Source organism: Falco rusticolus, chromosome 14 (assembly GCF_015220075.1).
Source record: "Falco rusticolus isolate bFalRus1 chromosome 14, bFalRus1.pri, whole genome shotgun sequence".
NCBI lineage: Eukaryota > Metazoa > Chordata > Aves > Falconiformes > Falconidae > Falco > Falco rusticolus.
Genome location: NC_051200.1, coordinates 6,434,812 through 6,452,660, shown reverse-complemented (window position 1 = coordinate 6,452,660; position 17,849 = coordinate 6,434,812). Strand labels below are relative to the sequence as shown.

The window sequence follows — 17,849 nt, the reverse complement described above, 5'->3', positions numbered from 1 at the left end:
CCTGCCCAGCTGTGAACTGACAAATAAATCAACAAACCAGGACTGCATGTGAGAATGTGTGTCACACAAGCAAAAACTAATTAGATTTCCCTATGTTTACAGAAGCCACAGTTGCATTTTAAGAGTCTACATAACAAATGTTTTGTAACATTTTTCCATTCATGTTGAAGAACCAATGTGATAATTAATGTTGAGCCAAAACGTCATATAGTAAGTCACAAAGACTTGCTCTCCCATGTATGACTGTAATCACATTGACTCCAAGCCCACCTCCAATACATCTACCCTCTAAAGCAAACTAAAAAAAGGTGTTTCCAGCTACTCTGATAAATCCTGCCATTCTACTACAATAGCAAAATTGCAAAGTTAGGCACTTACAAAGATGAGCTTGAAATTAAGTAACTGCACTTCAATCTATTTCTGAATTTAATATTTCTGAAATGTAAATTCAGTAAAGGGACAGCAAAATGTATCTTAGAAAACATGGTGCAAAATACTGCATATTTGTAGACCTAGCTGTCATTCTAGCCAACGACATAAGAACTAAGAGGCAAAAAAGAAAAATTTAAATTGTGATCAGACTGAAGAAATGTAATAAAGATAGCAAGGCAAAATATAATTGTTATCAGCCTTTTCTGAATAATTCTTTAAAAGCAACAATGTCGTAAGCCTTAATATGAAAATCAAATGTTTAATTTAAGAAAAATACACAGCAATTAAAATCAGTAGGAGTCCTCGCCTAATATAAACAGTCATCTTAAATAGTATTTCTTTCTCTGTTAGGCAGCATCAGGGTTAGCAGAGCAGAATGTTGATGTGAATTCCATGTTGTATTCAACCTCTGGCCAACCTAGCGTTTTGCTTGCCAGAATTTACAAAGCACCCCATGGCAAACATTATTAGTAAAACATGTTTTGTATTCGTGTAGAAGTAAGCAAGACAACAGAACAGAAAAGGTCAAGAATAATTCAGCGTAGAGAAGGAGGAGAGGCTTACCGATGACATAGGCTAGCAACAGCGCCAGGGTCACTGTGATGGCAGTAGCACTCAAGGCAGTGCACTTCCAGTTGCAACACCTGTAAGGTTTGTTAAAAGTGAAGGCAGGTCTGGAAAAGGTACTTCTAGGAAGAGGCCTAGGAGGTGGAGAGTAAACAGTATTGGATGTTAAAGGATAGTTCTGACTGGCTGCGCTGAAGATAGCTGAAGACCCAGATCCGTGTTTAAATAGGAAATGCCTACAAAGAGAAAACAAAGAACCACGTTGTAAAAAACATGTTGTGATTTAAGAAGTGAAAGGAACTATATAAGCACCGTATGATAAACACCGCGTATTTCCAGAGAAAATATCAAACAGAGGACGATATGTATTTGAATACCCTCCGTACCGGCAGTTTTTCAACCACGTCACAAGATTTCCAGCAAGTTTTCAGTGAAACAAACAATATAATGTACATGATTTCGAAACTATGCTCCCAGTGGTTTGGAGTAATGCTGAGGAAAGATTATTTCTCAGCACGGCACCTGGAGGTCCTCCAAGATGAGTAACCCCTGTGTGCCTTGTCACACAGGTGTGCCCGAGACATGGGAATTGTCGCCAGCGGCACCCACCCCATCCACAAACACACAACTGGGTTTATCTCACCAAGAGTACAAAGAAAGCACAGAAGCCACTACCACTCTGAGTATTTATTTTTACTATGGGTTATCTCCAGAATATAAAGAAATAAAAAAACAGAACTAGAAAAAAAGAAAAAAGAAAAAAGAGAGCAAGGTGACTAATTGGGAAATGTACAAGGATGATCCATTTTGAAGGACTGTGGTTACTGCATAGGTGAATACTATTTGCTTAGTATTCTCAATTGAGATATTTTGAAAGCAGTTTTTCTCCAAATGCTTTTGCCTGCTCTGGTGATTCTCAAACATACTAAGAAAGGATTCATTTGGAGACCTATTTCAGCATATTTTGGAGGACTGATTGCCTTCAAGTAAAAATAGCAAAGACCTATGGCACGAAGAATAAGGTACAAAAATGTGCCCTGCAGAACAGGCTCTGGTGCAGAAATATAAAGTGGTTGTCTATAGGATGATGGATAGTTTTCAAGACTGGCAAGTTCTCTGCAAGAGAATTTGGGAAAGGATATTTAATTTAAAAAATAACTTACTGCGCTATCTGCTCAGGAATTGTGGCAAAAAAGGACACATTCAAGGCTGACCACACCAATCACATGTTCTTTTGGAGACACCAACTTGCTTTGGACCTTCTTTTGTTTGTTTTATGTGAGCAAGCTTCTTCAGTGCGCTCCTGACAGGCGCACATCTAAACCTCATGGCATAGCAGGCACCCAAAGAAGTTCAGAGCATCTCCGTGTTCCTTGGTCTTAAGCCATGAGGTCTGAGCTGAGGAAGCAAGGGAAGGGGCATGGATACCACACAGCTTGCAAGAAGGAGGACTGCCTTGGCCACGGGGCTGCCACTGGAGTTGTTTTAGCCTGATCTATGCAGCCTTTCGGTTGGGTGCCCCGACTCAGGAAGACATTTCCTAGAGAATCTCCTGAGCTTGCCAGGTCTTCGCCTTGGGAGCCAGACACTGATGTGAAGCGATGAAAAGCAACAACACACTTGCATTTCAAGTGCTTTGAACTGTGCCCCGTTCATACGGGCTCCCAGCTGAGTAAGAGCATCCGTGACTGTTGCTACCATTGGTTCCTGTACAACCCACTTCTCTGTTCTTCCATTAGCTGGGAGCCGGTGCAAGTGTTCTGCAGCACCCAGGCAAGCACTACCATTCCACTTGTGCTGGGGGTGCAGCTTGCCCTCAGTTTTTGCTAAAACCAAAGGAGGATCTTGCACTTAAAATCACATGGCACTGCGACGCCTGCAAGCCACAGACACACTTCACAGCTGAAGTTAACTGGCCAATGTTGACATGGTCCAGAATCTTCCCAATGGCGAATGTACCTCTACACCTTCAGCAAGGCACAAGCTTTTGAATACATATATGGATTGATCAATCAATCCACGCTGGTAGAATTTCTTTGATGGATTCACATCAGGACATACACAGGACCAAACACTCAAGAGCATGAAATGATTATACTGTGACATTTGACTTTAAGAATATTGTAAATACATGTTCCTGGAAAGGTAATAGCTAAAATGGTGTAATGAGTATGATATTAGGTATTTCCATTATAAGATTTTAAAAGAAAGGTTACAGTTCTCAAAATGCCAGGTTATAAAAAAATAGAAAAGTATTACAGAGCAGTTTTATCTTTTAAAGGGCCTTTTATTCAGGCAGTTACATAAAAAAGGAGGTAAATGAGAAAACCAGTTAGCTTGCATTAGATTGCAGTGCCTACATACCAGGAGTCTTTTGACAAACCCCAAGAAAGGAATTTTTGTGTTGCTTATGTTGAGTACTAGCTATTCCTACTTCATACTTACTACCAAAATAAACAGCACTCAGACAAAAAAGGACAACTCAATCTGACTCAGCAACAGCATCCTGGCATTACATTCGACAACACATTGTCATTTTCTTTCCCACTGATGTTCACAGTTGTAGATATATGCATTGTATAGATGGCGATGCTCTGAAGACAGTAATTCTTCAATTTTTCTCAACTCAAATACAGTAAAATAATAATTTCAAATGAAGTAACGTAACTGTCTAGGACTATATAAATCTGCTTCCTTCATATCAGACGATAAGAATATAGTTGGTTATTTTGGCATCAGTGCTTCATTGACACACGTGAAGGCTTTTGCAAGCACAGGAAGCCTCACTTTTCAGTCAGCAGTTAACAAGATACAGTCACATATACTTTTGATAGGAAAGAATGTCAAGGCAAAATTCTTATTGATATTCAAGGAAACAGAATCACCACATAAAATTAGAAATGTGCTATCGTATATAAGCACATACATATATAACGTATGTATACATATATACATACACATATATACACACAAATAATGTATATGTATATATAAAGACAGCCAATAGTTCTTTACTTGCTTTACCTTTTCAAGACTTAATGCCAAAAGCCTACTTATTTGATAATTTCTCATTTAAATATTTTGGAAATTACAGCAAAATTGTCTGATATTGGCAGTATTGATTGTCGTTTATGGTGCACAGCTCAAAGGTATCAGAGGTAAAGGAAGGAAATGCTAAACTGAAAGTTATTGTTAAAGACTCTAACAGCCTTGCAATCAATAGTCAGGAATAATTTTATTCTCTTGCACAGGGATTTATAAATGTGGCGTCATAGCCTGATGGTAAAATGCTAGTGCGTAGATGCATTTCTTCCTTAGCAGAAGAGCGCACAGAAGCTGGATCCAGCTCACACCCTTCTAGATACCTGGCTCCATCCCCACGGAGGAGGTTTTACATAGGTTTAACTTGTAACAAAACTGGGATTCTGAGGCAGTGCTACATGGAAACTGAGCTACCAGTGAAATAATGTTCAGAAAATGTTAAAAACCACAATTGTTTATGCCTTCCATTTTGGGGAGAGTATACTGAGTACCCAAAGACATTTCTATAAAACTTGAAAAACACTGGTGGCACACAGACAAATTTCCAAAGCTAAACTGTGACTATGTTCTCATAAACTCAGACGACTCCTCATCTGTCTGGGCACACCACTGTTCCCAAAGGACAGCAGGACACGCTAAACTGTTGCTATCAATTCTATAAAATCAGGTGCTCCCTCTAAAGTGAAAAATAATAAAAGCTGCAGTTCAAAAGTTTAGATGTGAATGCAGCTTGGTGTGCGCTTTAATATTTAATCTAAGAGAAAAGCTAAGGCTTCTTTTGGTGTTTTGTTTTTTGTTTTTTTTTTTTTTTGGTAAACTGAGAAAAAACAGTGAATTTATAAGGATGATTGATAAGACCACTTGTTCCAAAGTGAGGAAATTCTAAATGTTCACAAAAAAGGTCAAAGACATCCATAAAGAAAATTATCATACTCTCTTAAAAAGAGAAATACAAACTTAATCTATAAGGCATTTATTTGTGAAAAAGAAGTAACTTAATTTTGTTGCAGTTATAATTCCAATACATAAAGAATTATTAAAGGCTCAGTAATAATTTCACATATAGAAAAAGCAGTTGGGAAACATTCCCTATTCAAGGTAACGACCTCTGTCTGCCTATCTACCCATTTGTTCGTCTCTACAAATGTAAAACTTTTGAACTTTGAATCCTCTCAAGTGAAGCACACTGGAAGAAAAAGATCCTACCAGACTCATAAAAAATGGGGGACTTGGACCAAAACCACCAATCGCCCCAAACAACCCAATAAAACCAGCTAACGCCCCAGTGAGGTCCTGTTTCTAAACTCGGCTCTTTGTGCTCTCTAAGCCCCTGTAGACACCCAGCCAGCGCGGCACATGGTGGCCAGCGATGCAGAATGCATCGTTCTCATCGATAGCCAGGTCTAAGCCTGCTGCAATGGCATGCATGCCCAGTAAAGGGAGTTTAGGGGAAGGGAAGGGAGTTACTGCAGAGTTCAGGTGACAGGAGGCAATAAATTAGACCTCTTAGTCCTGCCGATCACAGAATAGCTTGCGTTCTGTAGAGAAGCAGTTTCATGTGGCTCACTTAAGTGCTCTTGTTCAACCTCAAGAGGAATGCCATATAACTCCAAGAGTGCAGTTCATACAAAAATGATGAATTCTCAGCTAGGAAAAGGTTAGAGAACATTTCTTAGACTTCATTTCTTTACAGCCTTCTCTATCAGGACATTTTGTTATGTACTTTTGGCTTATCTGGAATGGTAATTTAAGTCTTAGAAAAGCTACATACAAAGCAACGTCCCAACTGAATTCATGTGGCAGTAACATAATACTATTACAGAAACCAGATTAAACCCACACAGAATTCCTTAATTAAATTCTAAGAAAATATTTTCATACCCCAGTACCATAGTAATGTCTCAGAACTTTGTCAAGGGCTTGGTGTCACTTCTGCAAGTTTGATGCATTTACCCTGTCCCTAGTGTCTGTACGCCTAGAAGTCCACCTTCATTTGTACCTATAATATGTTTTCCTTCCATTTCCATTTAAAACTACAGGTTTGTAAGAGGAAAAAATGAAGAACAAAAGCAGATTCGAAAGTGAGCCGCCGAGTGAGTCAGTAGAAACATTAATCTTGCAATAAAACCGAGAGAAAAATTAGTCTGCATTTCTCATGGATAAACCAAGTAGGAACACTTTGGTACTTGTATGTGTTTCACATTCAAGAAATAGTTACCTAAAGTGTTACAAATTGCTGCATAGCTATGTGATAAGAAAACGAAGAAGTGTCAGTTTGATCATTTAAATTTTTCAGGTTTTTTTCAACTAAATTCTATAACTGCATATAATATATATAACTGCATATCTGTTCCCATGTTAAGTAGGCAATTGAAGTAATTCTTTTAGACGTCAACAGAAGTGCAAAGGGAATTTTTAAAGAGGCACAGTAGCTGAAACATAAGAGGATTGTGATTTTGGCATAACATGTAAAGATGACAGCCAAAAGGGATTTGGAACCAATACAGTTGCCCATCTACTTTGGCAAACATCAGCCACAAGCCCATAGCTACCTGACCCTTTAAAGTCACTCAGTCCCACCGTGACGGTGGGAAGAAGCAGAAATTTGCTCTTTCCTGATTTTCTATCCAGCCTATTCTGTACCCAAAGTGGGAGGGGAAAAAAAAAAGGAAGCTTCTAAACCTAGACAATAATCAGAATATGGTCCTCTGTTTATAAATCTTGCATATGGTACTCGGCAAACTCTAGTACAAAACCAGGACAGCTATTCTAAGGTAAGTATATGGTATATAAACCAAGACACCTGCTTGACAATAAAGATACATGCACTATACTCTCATCTGGAAAACCAGCTCAGGAAAACTTTGTGAATGAAAGGCATGACTTGTAGATAGAATCTGCCCTAACATTTTATGTGCCCTGTTTTACCTTTTTGTGTACAAGAACTGTAGGAACAAGAATGCTCATGGGTGAAGGAAGAGGGAAATGGCCTTGCAAACTAGTTATCTGATTTATTTTGTCATTCAATTTTTACATATATAAATGTAATACATTTGAAACCACCTAGAGATTTGTCTCTGGGAACAGAACTGCTTTGTTAAAATTTCCTCTTTGAGCTGGACTTGCCTTTTGAATCATTCACATAGAATCACTACCTTTTATTCACTGATGCTTTCTTTATGCAGTATTTGAAACCCCAGCCCTGTGACCCTGGATGTGAAAGGATGTAAAAAGAATCTGTATCCTTTACTTTTCACTTCAATACAGAAAAACAAGTGACATGATGCTGACTCACTTGTCTGTTGTTGCTGTAGGCAAGCTAAGCCTGTTAACCAGGTGACTAAACTTTCAAGTCCCTGGCAGAAATCTGGGACAGTAATTATATAAATATAGGACAGTGCCAAAATCAATCAAGAACAGCTTCTAAAATGGGACATTTGTCGAAAATGCAACTGTCTTCTGGTTTCAATGACTATTTAGTGGAAAAAAACCCCACCCAAACCCAAACAAAAAAAAATAAAACCTACCACACTGGGGACATAAATTACTCCTGTACAGATCAGTATGGGCTTTATTATTATGATACATGGCGACATTGCTACATTAATCCTGTAGTTTTCAAAAGTGCTTTTCTGTGGCTTAGAACTTTCCTTTAGCACTACAGCTCAAACAACAGCTGATCAATGCACATGGAGATTAATGGGGTGAGGAAGGAAGAAGTTCATCGTTTGCTCTAATTTTTTTCAATAAATTTTAAAATTTTGATGTGGAAAATGAGAACAATAATACTTTAATATCTAAGAAAGTTATATAAAGAATAGTACATAACATTTGCAGAATACTTTGAAACCATGAATCAAGGAGGATAAAAACAGCGATACCGTAACTTTGTTGCTTATATTCTGTGGTTAGAAGCATGATTTAAAAAAGAAAAAGGAATGAGGTAACTAAAGCAGAAGTAGTTGCCATGAATTTCCTCCTGTGAGTATTCATGCATATTCTGACTAACTTACTACTAGCATTTTAGTATACTTCCAAATACCTACACTTACATGTGTAAGGTCTAAAGCCAAGCTATAGCTAGTAGCTGTAGTAGTAGTGACAAACCCCACAAACTTTGCTTGGCAAGAGGTGTATCACATCAACTATGTGCATACTACCTAGTCTTCCAAAATTGATTACTAGAAGTAGCTATCCAGTGGGTAGACAGACATTCCCGAACAGTAATGTTACACATACATATGTGAGTTTCTTTGAAATGAAAAGGTAGAATCTTTTGCATATCTCTGAACCCTCCTCACAGTCTCTGTTTCCCAAATCAGCCTTGACCCTCTATATTAACCTGTAATTCTCTTTCTCTTTCAAAATTTATATTCAGTCTCTTTCTGGTTTTATAAATGAAAACACTGTGTTTCATAGAAAGCTAACCAGCTGCTTGCTTATTTCAGCCACAAAATCACAATGTATCTTTACTTTTAATTATATCTTGATATCCTATTCCATTATTCAAAATAATGAGTGAAGAGTATCTGCCACGTGATTGTTCAAGTTACTATGTTAAGCCTGCACAAAAAACCCCCTCGCATACAAACACTATCTCACTGTTCCAGGGAAGCCCACACCAGACCTTCTCCCAGGGAAAAAATACGGTAGAGTATATGAACAATTTAAATCGACTTATTGTCCTTAGTGACTGGATCTCAAATTATTCAAAAGAAGGACCCCCAAGTGCCATTGCTGCTGACATGAAAACTGTACTTCACTGTAGCTGACAAATTTTTATATTTGTATTTCCATAAAAGATGCTTTCATTCTCACATTATTAAATTTAGGGTCATATTTACAGCTTTTCTTTTAAGTTCATAGTCATATTTACAGTTTTCAATTTATCTTTTTCAATTCAGAAGCCATAAATATTTTTAGATCTTTTCTGCTGTGCAATGCAAACACACGGGACTTGGACAGGCTTTAAAACCTTTGCCATGTGTCTGTTTTTAATATGGTCACCCTCTCTATAGGTTAGATTTATTGTTTAATTAGGTGGAAAATGAAAAAATACAAATGAAAGGTCATAATAACAAATACTGACCAACTTGATTCGAAGGAAAGATGGTAAACAAAACCCTCCCCTCCATTTGTTCTTGGAATAACTACAAGTCTGGTCATTTAACGCAGAAGTAGGCTCCATTGGCAAACAAGTTCCTAATGAATTGTATTGCTCAAATAGTAATTGTGTCCCTGCTTGGTGGTTTATGATCATTAACACCTGTGTGTCTTGGGAGCTGTAAAAGCCATTCTGTTTGCTATGGAAACATCGAACTGGGAAAAAGGCAGGCACAAAAGTGGTTACTGCATCCCTGCACTGGGGACAAGATTCACACGATGCTCAAATGAAGAGACCAAGGAGAAAAAATAAACCTTCCCGGAGCACACTGAACCGTGTGAGTGTGTATTTATATATGCATTTTTCTTTAATTATTTCTGCTTTTAGCACTCTTCCAGCTTAAAGTGAGTTTGTACAGGTTTCTGTGATTTGAAGGGCTACTGATGTGCTTTTTGAAGAGCACAAATATTTATGAGCTTGATTAAAAAAGAACAAGGGAAAACCATAGCCCAGACTAAATCTCTTGACTGGCAAGAGATAGTTGTGAAGATCGCCCCTATACTAAACAGAATTATAAATGAGATATTCTTTTTAGGAAACAGAAATCCAGATAGCCTTAAGTAAGTTTCTTAAATCACTATATAACACAGAAAGGAACGACTCCATCCATATGATGATCTCCATCAAGTTCTTGAATTCCCAAGTTCTCAAAGTTTTTAAGTGTTTAGAGCCATAATCAAACTTCAGGGCTCTAAAATAGTGCTGAATAGTAACTAAAAATCAAAACTGCCCTGAACCCCAAATACTTCTCTTATTATTCCAGTACTTCAAAGTTTTATATAAATTAATGATAATTGAATCTCAGGTTCATGGTCTGGTATCTCGCTGTCCCCTTAGAGGAGCTATTACCATGGTGATAAGATTGCTTAAATTAAGCTGTCTTTTTCCACAGGACTTGGCTCATTGCCAGTGCAGTGAAGGGAGATTTCAGTCCATTCAGCACAGCATTAACCTTACTGCCAATACTGCTAAATGGGTTAGAGGAACTAGAAAGAAATTTGATCTAAAAAAGGAAGGAACAAGCAAATATGTAAAATACTGAAGCACATAACTGGACTTAAAAAAAACCCCACCACTCTGAAAGAAAATCAAAATAAGGTATGTTTTATATTTAGACTGAAAACTTAAAAATTCTAATGCTTGGGTAATCTAAAAGCAAAACTTTACTCAAAATAAGCATGTCCAATGGTTTATCCATGAGCAAACTGTAACAGACTGTAGGGAAGATCAGAAATAACGTCAGGTAAAAATTCCTATTTAATGTCTATTTTTTTTTTTTATTTGGGAATTTGATTGAAGTGGGAAAATAAATAGCAAACACCAAAAACCCCCAACAAACAACCCACAAAAAAAGCAAGGTATGAAAAGAAATACTGAGTCAATTAAGACGACATGGAGAAAATGAAAAACATTCCTTTGAATTGCCAGGGTTTAATACATACTCCAGAAAAAGCAGTAAGGTATGTTCAGATGGGGCTGTCAGAGATAATGACAATGTATTACACTGCAAATCATAAGATTTGAAACATTAGGGCAAAGTATCTACGAAACCTGAAAAAACAATTATTTTAGTGGAAAGGAAGGGAATAGGCAATAGGTTTCAAGCACTTTATTCTGGGAGAGAAGAAAAAAAAAATCAATTTATGTAAGAGCGCAATAACATTACCCTAAAAAGGAGAATCAATGTTTCCTGTGTTTTTATGTGGTGTGAGAGATCCTCGCAGTCTTTTTCTGGCAATACTTACACACTATTTTTCCGTGTGACAATGAAATTACTGCATGTTCATAAGTCATTTTAATAATGAATATGTTTTTTCCAGCCTGTGAGTGCATGCATACAGAAAGAGTCTGCACTGGCATTTACAGGCACATTACAGAACTGAAGGCTGCAGCTGTCAGTCAGCACTTTGAGCCGCTACACCTCCTGCAGGTACAGCTCTTCTCCAGTTTTTTCATCAACAACTCTACCTGTGACATGTCCTCTGAAGTTTTAAACGTGTTCCTAATTCTTATTTTCATTTGGGTTGCTTATAGTCAGAGCAACTACCAGAGTTAGAGAACTGGCCTTGGCAATGCCGTACGTTTAGACTGTATTCTTGGCTTTGCCAAAAGCTGGTGGGATGCTGAACAGGTAATTCTGCCTTGCCAAGTCAGTCTCCTATTAAACAGTTGGTTTAGTAAGCTGGGTCTTGACAAAACTGTGCAGGGGATTAGTCTGTGCATATAACACCTCTAGACAAAGTATGAGACAGAATTTCTGATTCGCCCTTTACTATAAAAATATAACAAAGTTTTACTGTACAAAAATCTTCCAGAACATATACCTCAGTATACATCTTTACTGCAGCCCTTTGCAGTCTAATCTACAGTTTCAAATTATAATTACAAAAGAATAGATGTTTAAGCAGAATACTGCAAACATTTTCAGAACTACAGATATTTTTTTTAACCTAAATATGACACATTATCATTATAAGTAAACCCATAAACTTGCTTAATTTCTGACTGTCCAGAGTGAACAGGATTTACAGTCACACAATTAGTTCTAGGAAATCTTTTCCTGTCTGAAAATTCTCTCATATTATGTGGCTGGAGATAACTGATGCAAACACGTGTGTTGTTTATGAATTAGCAGAAGATAGAATTGGAAGAAAAGCTGAACATGTGCATTCTGATTTTTGCCTGGTCGTTACAGTACAGAATACATTACTGTCTAAGTCTTCTTTTTAATTGCAAATGTTCCAAATAAAACAAACAAACAAACAAACTGCTCAGACATATTCGGTACGTACACATTAGGAAGATTTGGTACTATGCAGGTTTAGCACAGAAACAGAGCTACCATTGACACATTTCCCTTTATTTTTGTAGGATATTCCTATTATTTTGCAGGATTATTTTTAATGGGCAGCTAAACATTAATGGAGAAGGAAAGCAAGGGAATCCACGCATTAGGCCAAAGTATCTGTATAATTCCAGCTAAACCATTCCTTGTTAAAGCAAGAAAAAACAAGCTGCAAAGCCCTTCTTTTTCTCTAAGGCTGTGCTGCGTACTATAGAATTCTGGGAAGTGGTGATCACAAATGTTTTTTATTACAATGTTCCTCTGCTGTACCACTTGTCTGCACATAAACTGCAGATACATCTTGGCAAACAGTCTCACAGATTCTACTTCCAGATTATATAGCCTTTCAGCCAGCTTCGCCAGAGGCTGCAGCTAGCTACCAGAGGGTGTATGAAATCAGCTGAAACAACCAGTGAAGGGCAGGAACGTGGAAAATTCCCAGACTTCGTGAATCACTGACGTGTAGCCCACAGTATGTTTTCCCGTCTGAACTCCTAATCCACTGCACAGCCCTTTCATCAGTATCCAATTCTATAACTATGAATATAACTATATATCTATTTATTTGTCCTTTATGAAAAGTTTCCAGTTTGCAAAAATAATCAGAAACTAGAAAAATTAAACTAAGCTCAAAAGAGACTTAAAATTGCAAAGTATTTTCCCCAATGAGGTCTGAGAAGAATATAGCGAGCAGGGATGCAGAAAGGCTAAACAAGATCTACCTAACTGTTAATTGGAGAGAACTAAAAGGTAATTAATGGGTGCAGACCATCCAGGGATCGGCTTTACATGCAGCAGAACACATAGATATATAAGCTTGTTACACCAGAAATGACAGAGATTTATCTTTACAAAGATTGTGGAAACAGAAGCTTCTAGCTTTAGAAGGACTAGTTGAACTAAAATTTTGTTTATATTCGCTCTTGGAGAAAAGTTTCCATCCTCCTTGATTCTTTTTGTGATTTGTCATTAAGACAAATAAGGAAAGCTTTATGTCATAATTAATTATCTTACGCTTCAATCCCAACTTAATAGCTTCTCAGAGAAAAAAAAAAATTGACATGTCTGATTAGCAGCAGTTAAGTGTTTAAAGATTTATACTGAAATTACATTTTGCAATAAAATAAAAACAACCTTCCTATAAAAGAACAAAAAATTAGGTTTCAGTGATTAACTGTGCTAACTGGCCCTTTTGGACATATGTGCATTAAAAAGAAAACACTTGTATGCATAAGACCTTGTATTTCCTGGGTCAGATTAGTTGGATGTCAGATATGCATCCGTTTCACCCAACACTTTCTCAGCAAGCCATGCACTTGACATGTTTTAAAATGCCCAAACCCCAAGGATCCGCAGTCAAACCTCCTTGGTGCTCCGTTCACAATGAAAAGGGAGAAAGTTGTAGAAAATCAGGCTTGTTTTAAGCATCAAGTCAGCAAATACAGCTGTAGTTAAGAGCCACCAAATTAGCTAATACTTATCAGGAACAAAAAAAAAAAAAAAAAAGCTTATTATAGCAAAAAAGACTGAGGAAACTATGTTTACCTCTATGGCAGAACTCTGGGTACCAGAACACAGGTTTATTGAATACAGAATGTTTTTGCTTTCAACTATTTTTCAGAGAAGATTATTTGTGTAAATTGTGAATGACCCTGGTGTGGGACCCTCGCTTCCCCAGCTCCCAGAGGTAAGGCTCTCCATGCTCAATACTTGTCTTGGCCCTGTATCATTTCTCCATTACCTAATGATGATCAAATAATATTTTTGTGTATATATGCAATAAAACGTTTAACATACACATTGAGGAAAATATTATTTTCATATTACTTCCTATCTTTCCTTATCCATAGCATAGCTACAGCCTGAACCTTGACTCCAGGAGCGCCAGAGTACATCAATTAAACAAAAGTGCTATTTGCTCATTACAAAACAGCCCTGGGAGAATGTGGCAGGGTGAGACAAGTACCCAAGTACACTACTCTGAAGCATCTATGCAATCTACACACCTTAAGGAAATCAGTGTCTTCCGAAACTTTGCAAAACACATGCTTTTATGAGCATTAATGATCTGGCCGTATCAAGTAAGGCTTCACATGGCTACGCGATGTGGCCTCAACTCAAAATGCACTGCCACGTCCTGAATGGCAAACTCTTAATTCCCCATCCCCATCTCACGTCAACGTCAGTCCTCCTTACTGTTTTTTCTAAAAAAAACCCACATTTGAGTTAAGTTGTGCCCAACAGGTGGGTCTGTACCTGGTTTCCAGCGGTATGTTGCTGTTCAAGACCCAGCTGTTATGGAGATGCACAGAATCTTGAGTACTCGTGGGGGGAGTCGGGGCAGCAGGACTGGGCTGGCTGCGGGTGGTCATGGATCTTCTCTGGAGAGAATCAGCTGTCGGAGGTGGCTTTCTGGCACAGGTGCATGCATGTGGTGGTGGAGGTGGCGGCGGGAGGGGTCTGAAGGTGAACTGGTTATGTGGGCTACCTGGCATATCTGGAACAACAAAGAAAAGGCAAAAAAACCCACAGAGAGTTATTATTTTATAAAGATCAAGAGAGCATGAGCATAATATATTAGCTGTTGGGATGAAAGCGTTGTGCTTTATCAAGTTGTTAACCCAGCTGCCTGTACAATTTTGTTGCAACATGTGAAATAATTTAAAATATAACACTACTGAAACTAAGAGTAACAGATACAGACACACATCCTCCAGCACTGCAGTTCAGTAGTTCAACAAAAGCAAAGAAGAAAAAGGACAAAAAAGAAGATACAACATTCATTTAATTGTCATAGGATTATTTGGGGATGAGGGTAAAGAACAAATAAATCAAGCTGACATCAAACTGCAGCACAGATACCAACTGATTTAATGAGGTATAATTCTCATTTAAGAGCATCTGCTTAAAAATAGACACAGTGTAAGAATTAGTCTTGCACCTCAAATCAAGGCAGAAAATAACTGTATTCCAACTGCTGAACAAACACCTTCCGTAAAACAAAGTTACCACGTTTCTGCCAGTCTGTTACTGCGTTTGCTAAATGAGACCTGGGAAAAGCCCCCCTCCAAGGCTGCCCAAGCACTAACCATCCCGATACCCGGAGAAAAGGTTTTATGGCAGCTCAAGGCAGATGAGCTGGCAAGGAGCTCACAGCCACCAGACCAGGTCGTGAAGGAGGAGGGAAATAGGCGTGTGTGGGTACCTGAGGCCCCCCGACCCGTGCTGCCGCTGCCCCGCGGGACCCCCAGCGCCCCCCAGCCCCAGAGAGGGATGCTCTGACTGCAGGGTCCTGCCCTGCGCTAGCGCTGCTACGCGGCTTTATGGTGGCTCAGCCCGTGCCAGTGAGCTTAAATCCTCCTGCAAAAAAACAACCAAGATACAAATATGGTGTAAGGGTTCTTTGAAGGGACAATAAAATCCTGTTTTCTCTGCTTCCCACAAGAGCCTCCCAAGCCTCTCAGTACAGCCAGAAACACAGCTATGGAGAACTGAGGCAAGACATTCCTTTTTAAATGAACAATAACAAATACTTTGCAAAGAAGACGTTGATAAAAATTGCTGCCAGATTGGGTGAACTGTGAAGCTATTAAACTCAAACTCTTCCAGCTAATTTACCTCAGTGTCTACCTAACACAGCTTTTGTCCCATTTCTGTACTCACCCTCACTCTCCCTTTTACCTTAGCAGCCATCCAGTTAAATTTGCACAAAACCAGCTGGAGCAGAGCTCTGATGAACCTGCAAAAATTCCCTGCAAGGAATTGTTGTTGCCATCCATTTACAACACATACTTTCTTTAAATTATGACATGATGTGTCTTCAAGGTGAAAGATGAAAGTATGCCCCTTCCCTTCTCGGAATGGCTGGAAGAAAAAAAAGCCTGTTTTTTCTCTGTGACAGTCACAATTTACCCCAACTGGAGAAACAAGGTTGTTTAGTGCTCCACATAAGCTTTTCTATGCTGTGGTAAGCAAAGCTGTCATGGATTTGGCCCAGGCTTAATCCTTTTAATTTCATTGATCTTTTATCAAGGCAGCATTCTTACAGTTGCATTAATGTTTATGCTGTAGTATTAGTTTGCATACACCAGAAAAGCATTTCTAAGCATATTAGAAAATTGGAGACCTCAGTAAATTAAATCACTGCAGTCAACAGTCCAGAGCTCTGAAATAATCTGCTAAGGCACTTTCATATAATAATTAATCTCAGTAAATCCTGTATCCTGCTATTTTAGAATTGAAAGCTACCCAAATTTTGGACATAATATTTGATGTCCAGCATCCTCAAGTATTTGATCAATGACATTCCCTTACTTAGTGGTATCAATCTTAAATCCACTTTACAGAAAATTTGCAGGATTATTATACAACCTATAATTTGCATGACAAGCCGTTTTAATGGTTGTGCCACTGTCCTGTTAGAAAATTGCTGATCTCTGCCAGGACAGGCAGTTAGGCTCTACAAGGTACATTAAAAGCTACGCAGTGAACGCCGAGCAGCCAAGGTGACTGCTTCTAGAGGTAAATGGGAAAAAGCTGTATAACCCATACGGCAACGCATCGTTTAGTCCCCTTCCTCCCCTTTTACCTGCACTGTCCCTACCCCGTCAATAGCATGCCATTACCTGACAAATAGTTTAGTCTCTTCCATGCAATAGACCGATTCTGCTCTGTGAACCACTAAGTTGGAAGGGTTGGTAGGGTACCTCATATATCCCAGTGCAATGTATCACTATACATTAACACATCAGATTTCCTGGGGGATTTCTTTTTAATTAACCACACTTGTCACCCCTTCGTCCAGCTACTGGCATCACAGAAAACCTCACATCAGATTCTGAAGTACTTTGGTGATTTAAAGACAAGTCTTCTGCACCAGGCCTTCACTTCAGTGAAGCATGGCAAATTCATTACGCTGAGAATCAGCCTGAGTTTCCAATTAGTTTTTACAGACTTTCTAATTTGGCAAAGTTATTTTTATTTTGCTTGAAACTAAGTCTACACCTCATTAACTTTATTTTTATACCAAAAAAATGTTGCTTGGGATATAAAGCAGCATTATATCTGAATATGCACACTTACAATTCTTCAGGACTCTGAATAGTAGACTCTGTAAAATAACTTAATGCAAAATCATTTAAATACCTAAAAAGTGATATGATGCAAGATAATTTGTCTAAAGCTAACAAGTTTCCAAAATGTATGGGAGTGATATAGAAATGAGCTCAGTTATAAATTTTTATCCTGTTGCTATTGTTCAGCATAATGATATCGATAATAACTGCTGGCTTTATTTTTAGTGGTAGCTAATAATGTTCAGATTTTTAAATTTTGTTACATCAAAAAGTCTAGGTATTATATGCAAATACAGTGTTGTTTTCAATGCATTCATTGATGTGGTGGATGTTTCCATTCATCTAAAAATGTAACTATAAAACACGATTTCAGCTCAATCTGAACAGAACATTTACAATAATTTCCTTCAAATCAGATTTTCCTCTGAGGTGCACCCAAGCCAGAAGAGATGCTCTTGGTCCTCACTTCTGGCCTTCTCATCTGACCTTGCATTTCGCCATTTCTTTTTTTTTAGAGACCAAAGAAGTTGTTTAGCAAATGTCTATATTTTTCCACTGAGAATTCAGTATTTTTAAATAGTTCCCTCATTTCAGCACAGCAAATCTAGAACTGTGATGTCTTCTGAAAAGATTTATGCAACATTCTGCTGCTTTGCTGTGTATTGGATCTGCTTTGCTTTACTCTTAATTCATACACTCCCCATCCAGTCCACAAACTCCACTA

General features: G+C 38.2%; 1 protein-coding gene across 2 annotated transcripts in view; it reads right to left on the bottom strand.

Moving 5' to 3' along the window:
• The window catches only part of TENM1 (teneurin transmembrane protein 1), a 344,632-nt gene that overhangs the window by 150,247 nt on the left and 176,536 nt on the right, over nucleotides 1-17,849 (bottom strand). For both annotated transcript variants that reach the window (XM_037408500.1, XM_037408501.1), the window contains exons 4-5: nucleotides 14,307-14,547; nucleotides 997-1,235 (exon numbers count right to left, since the gene is read on the bottom strand). In XM_037408500.1, the coding sequence (XP_037264397.1) occupies nucleotides 997-1,235; nucleotides 14,307-14,547 (480 nt within the window). The remainder of the gene's footprint in view (nucleotides 1-996; nucleotides 1,236-14,306; nucleotides 14,548-17,849) is intronic.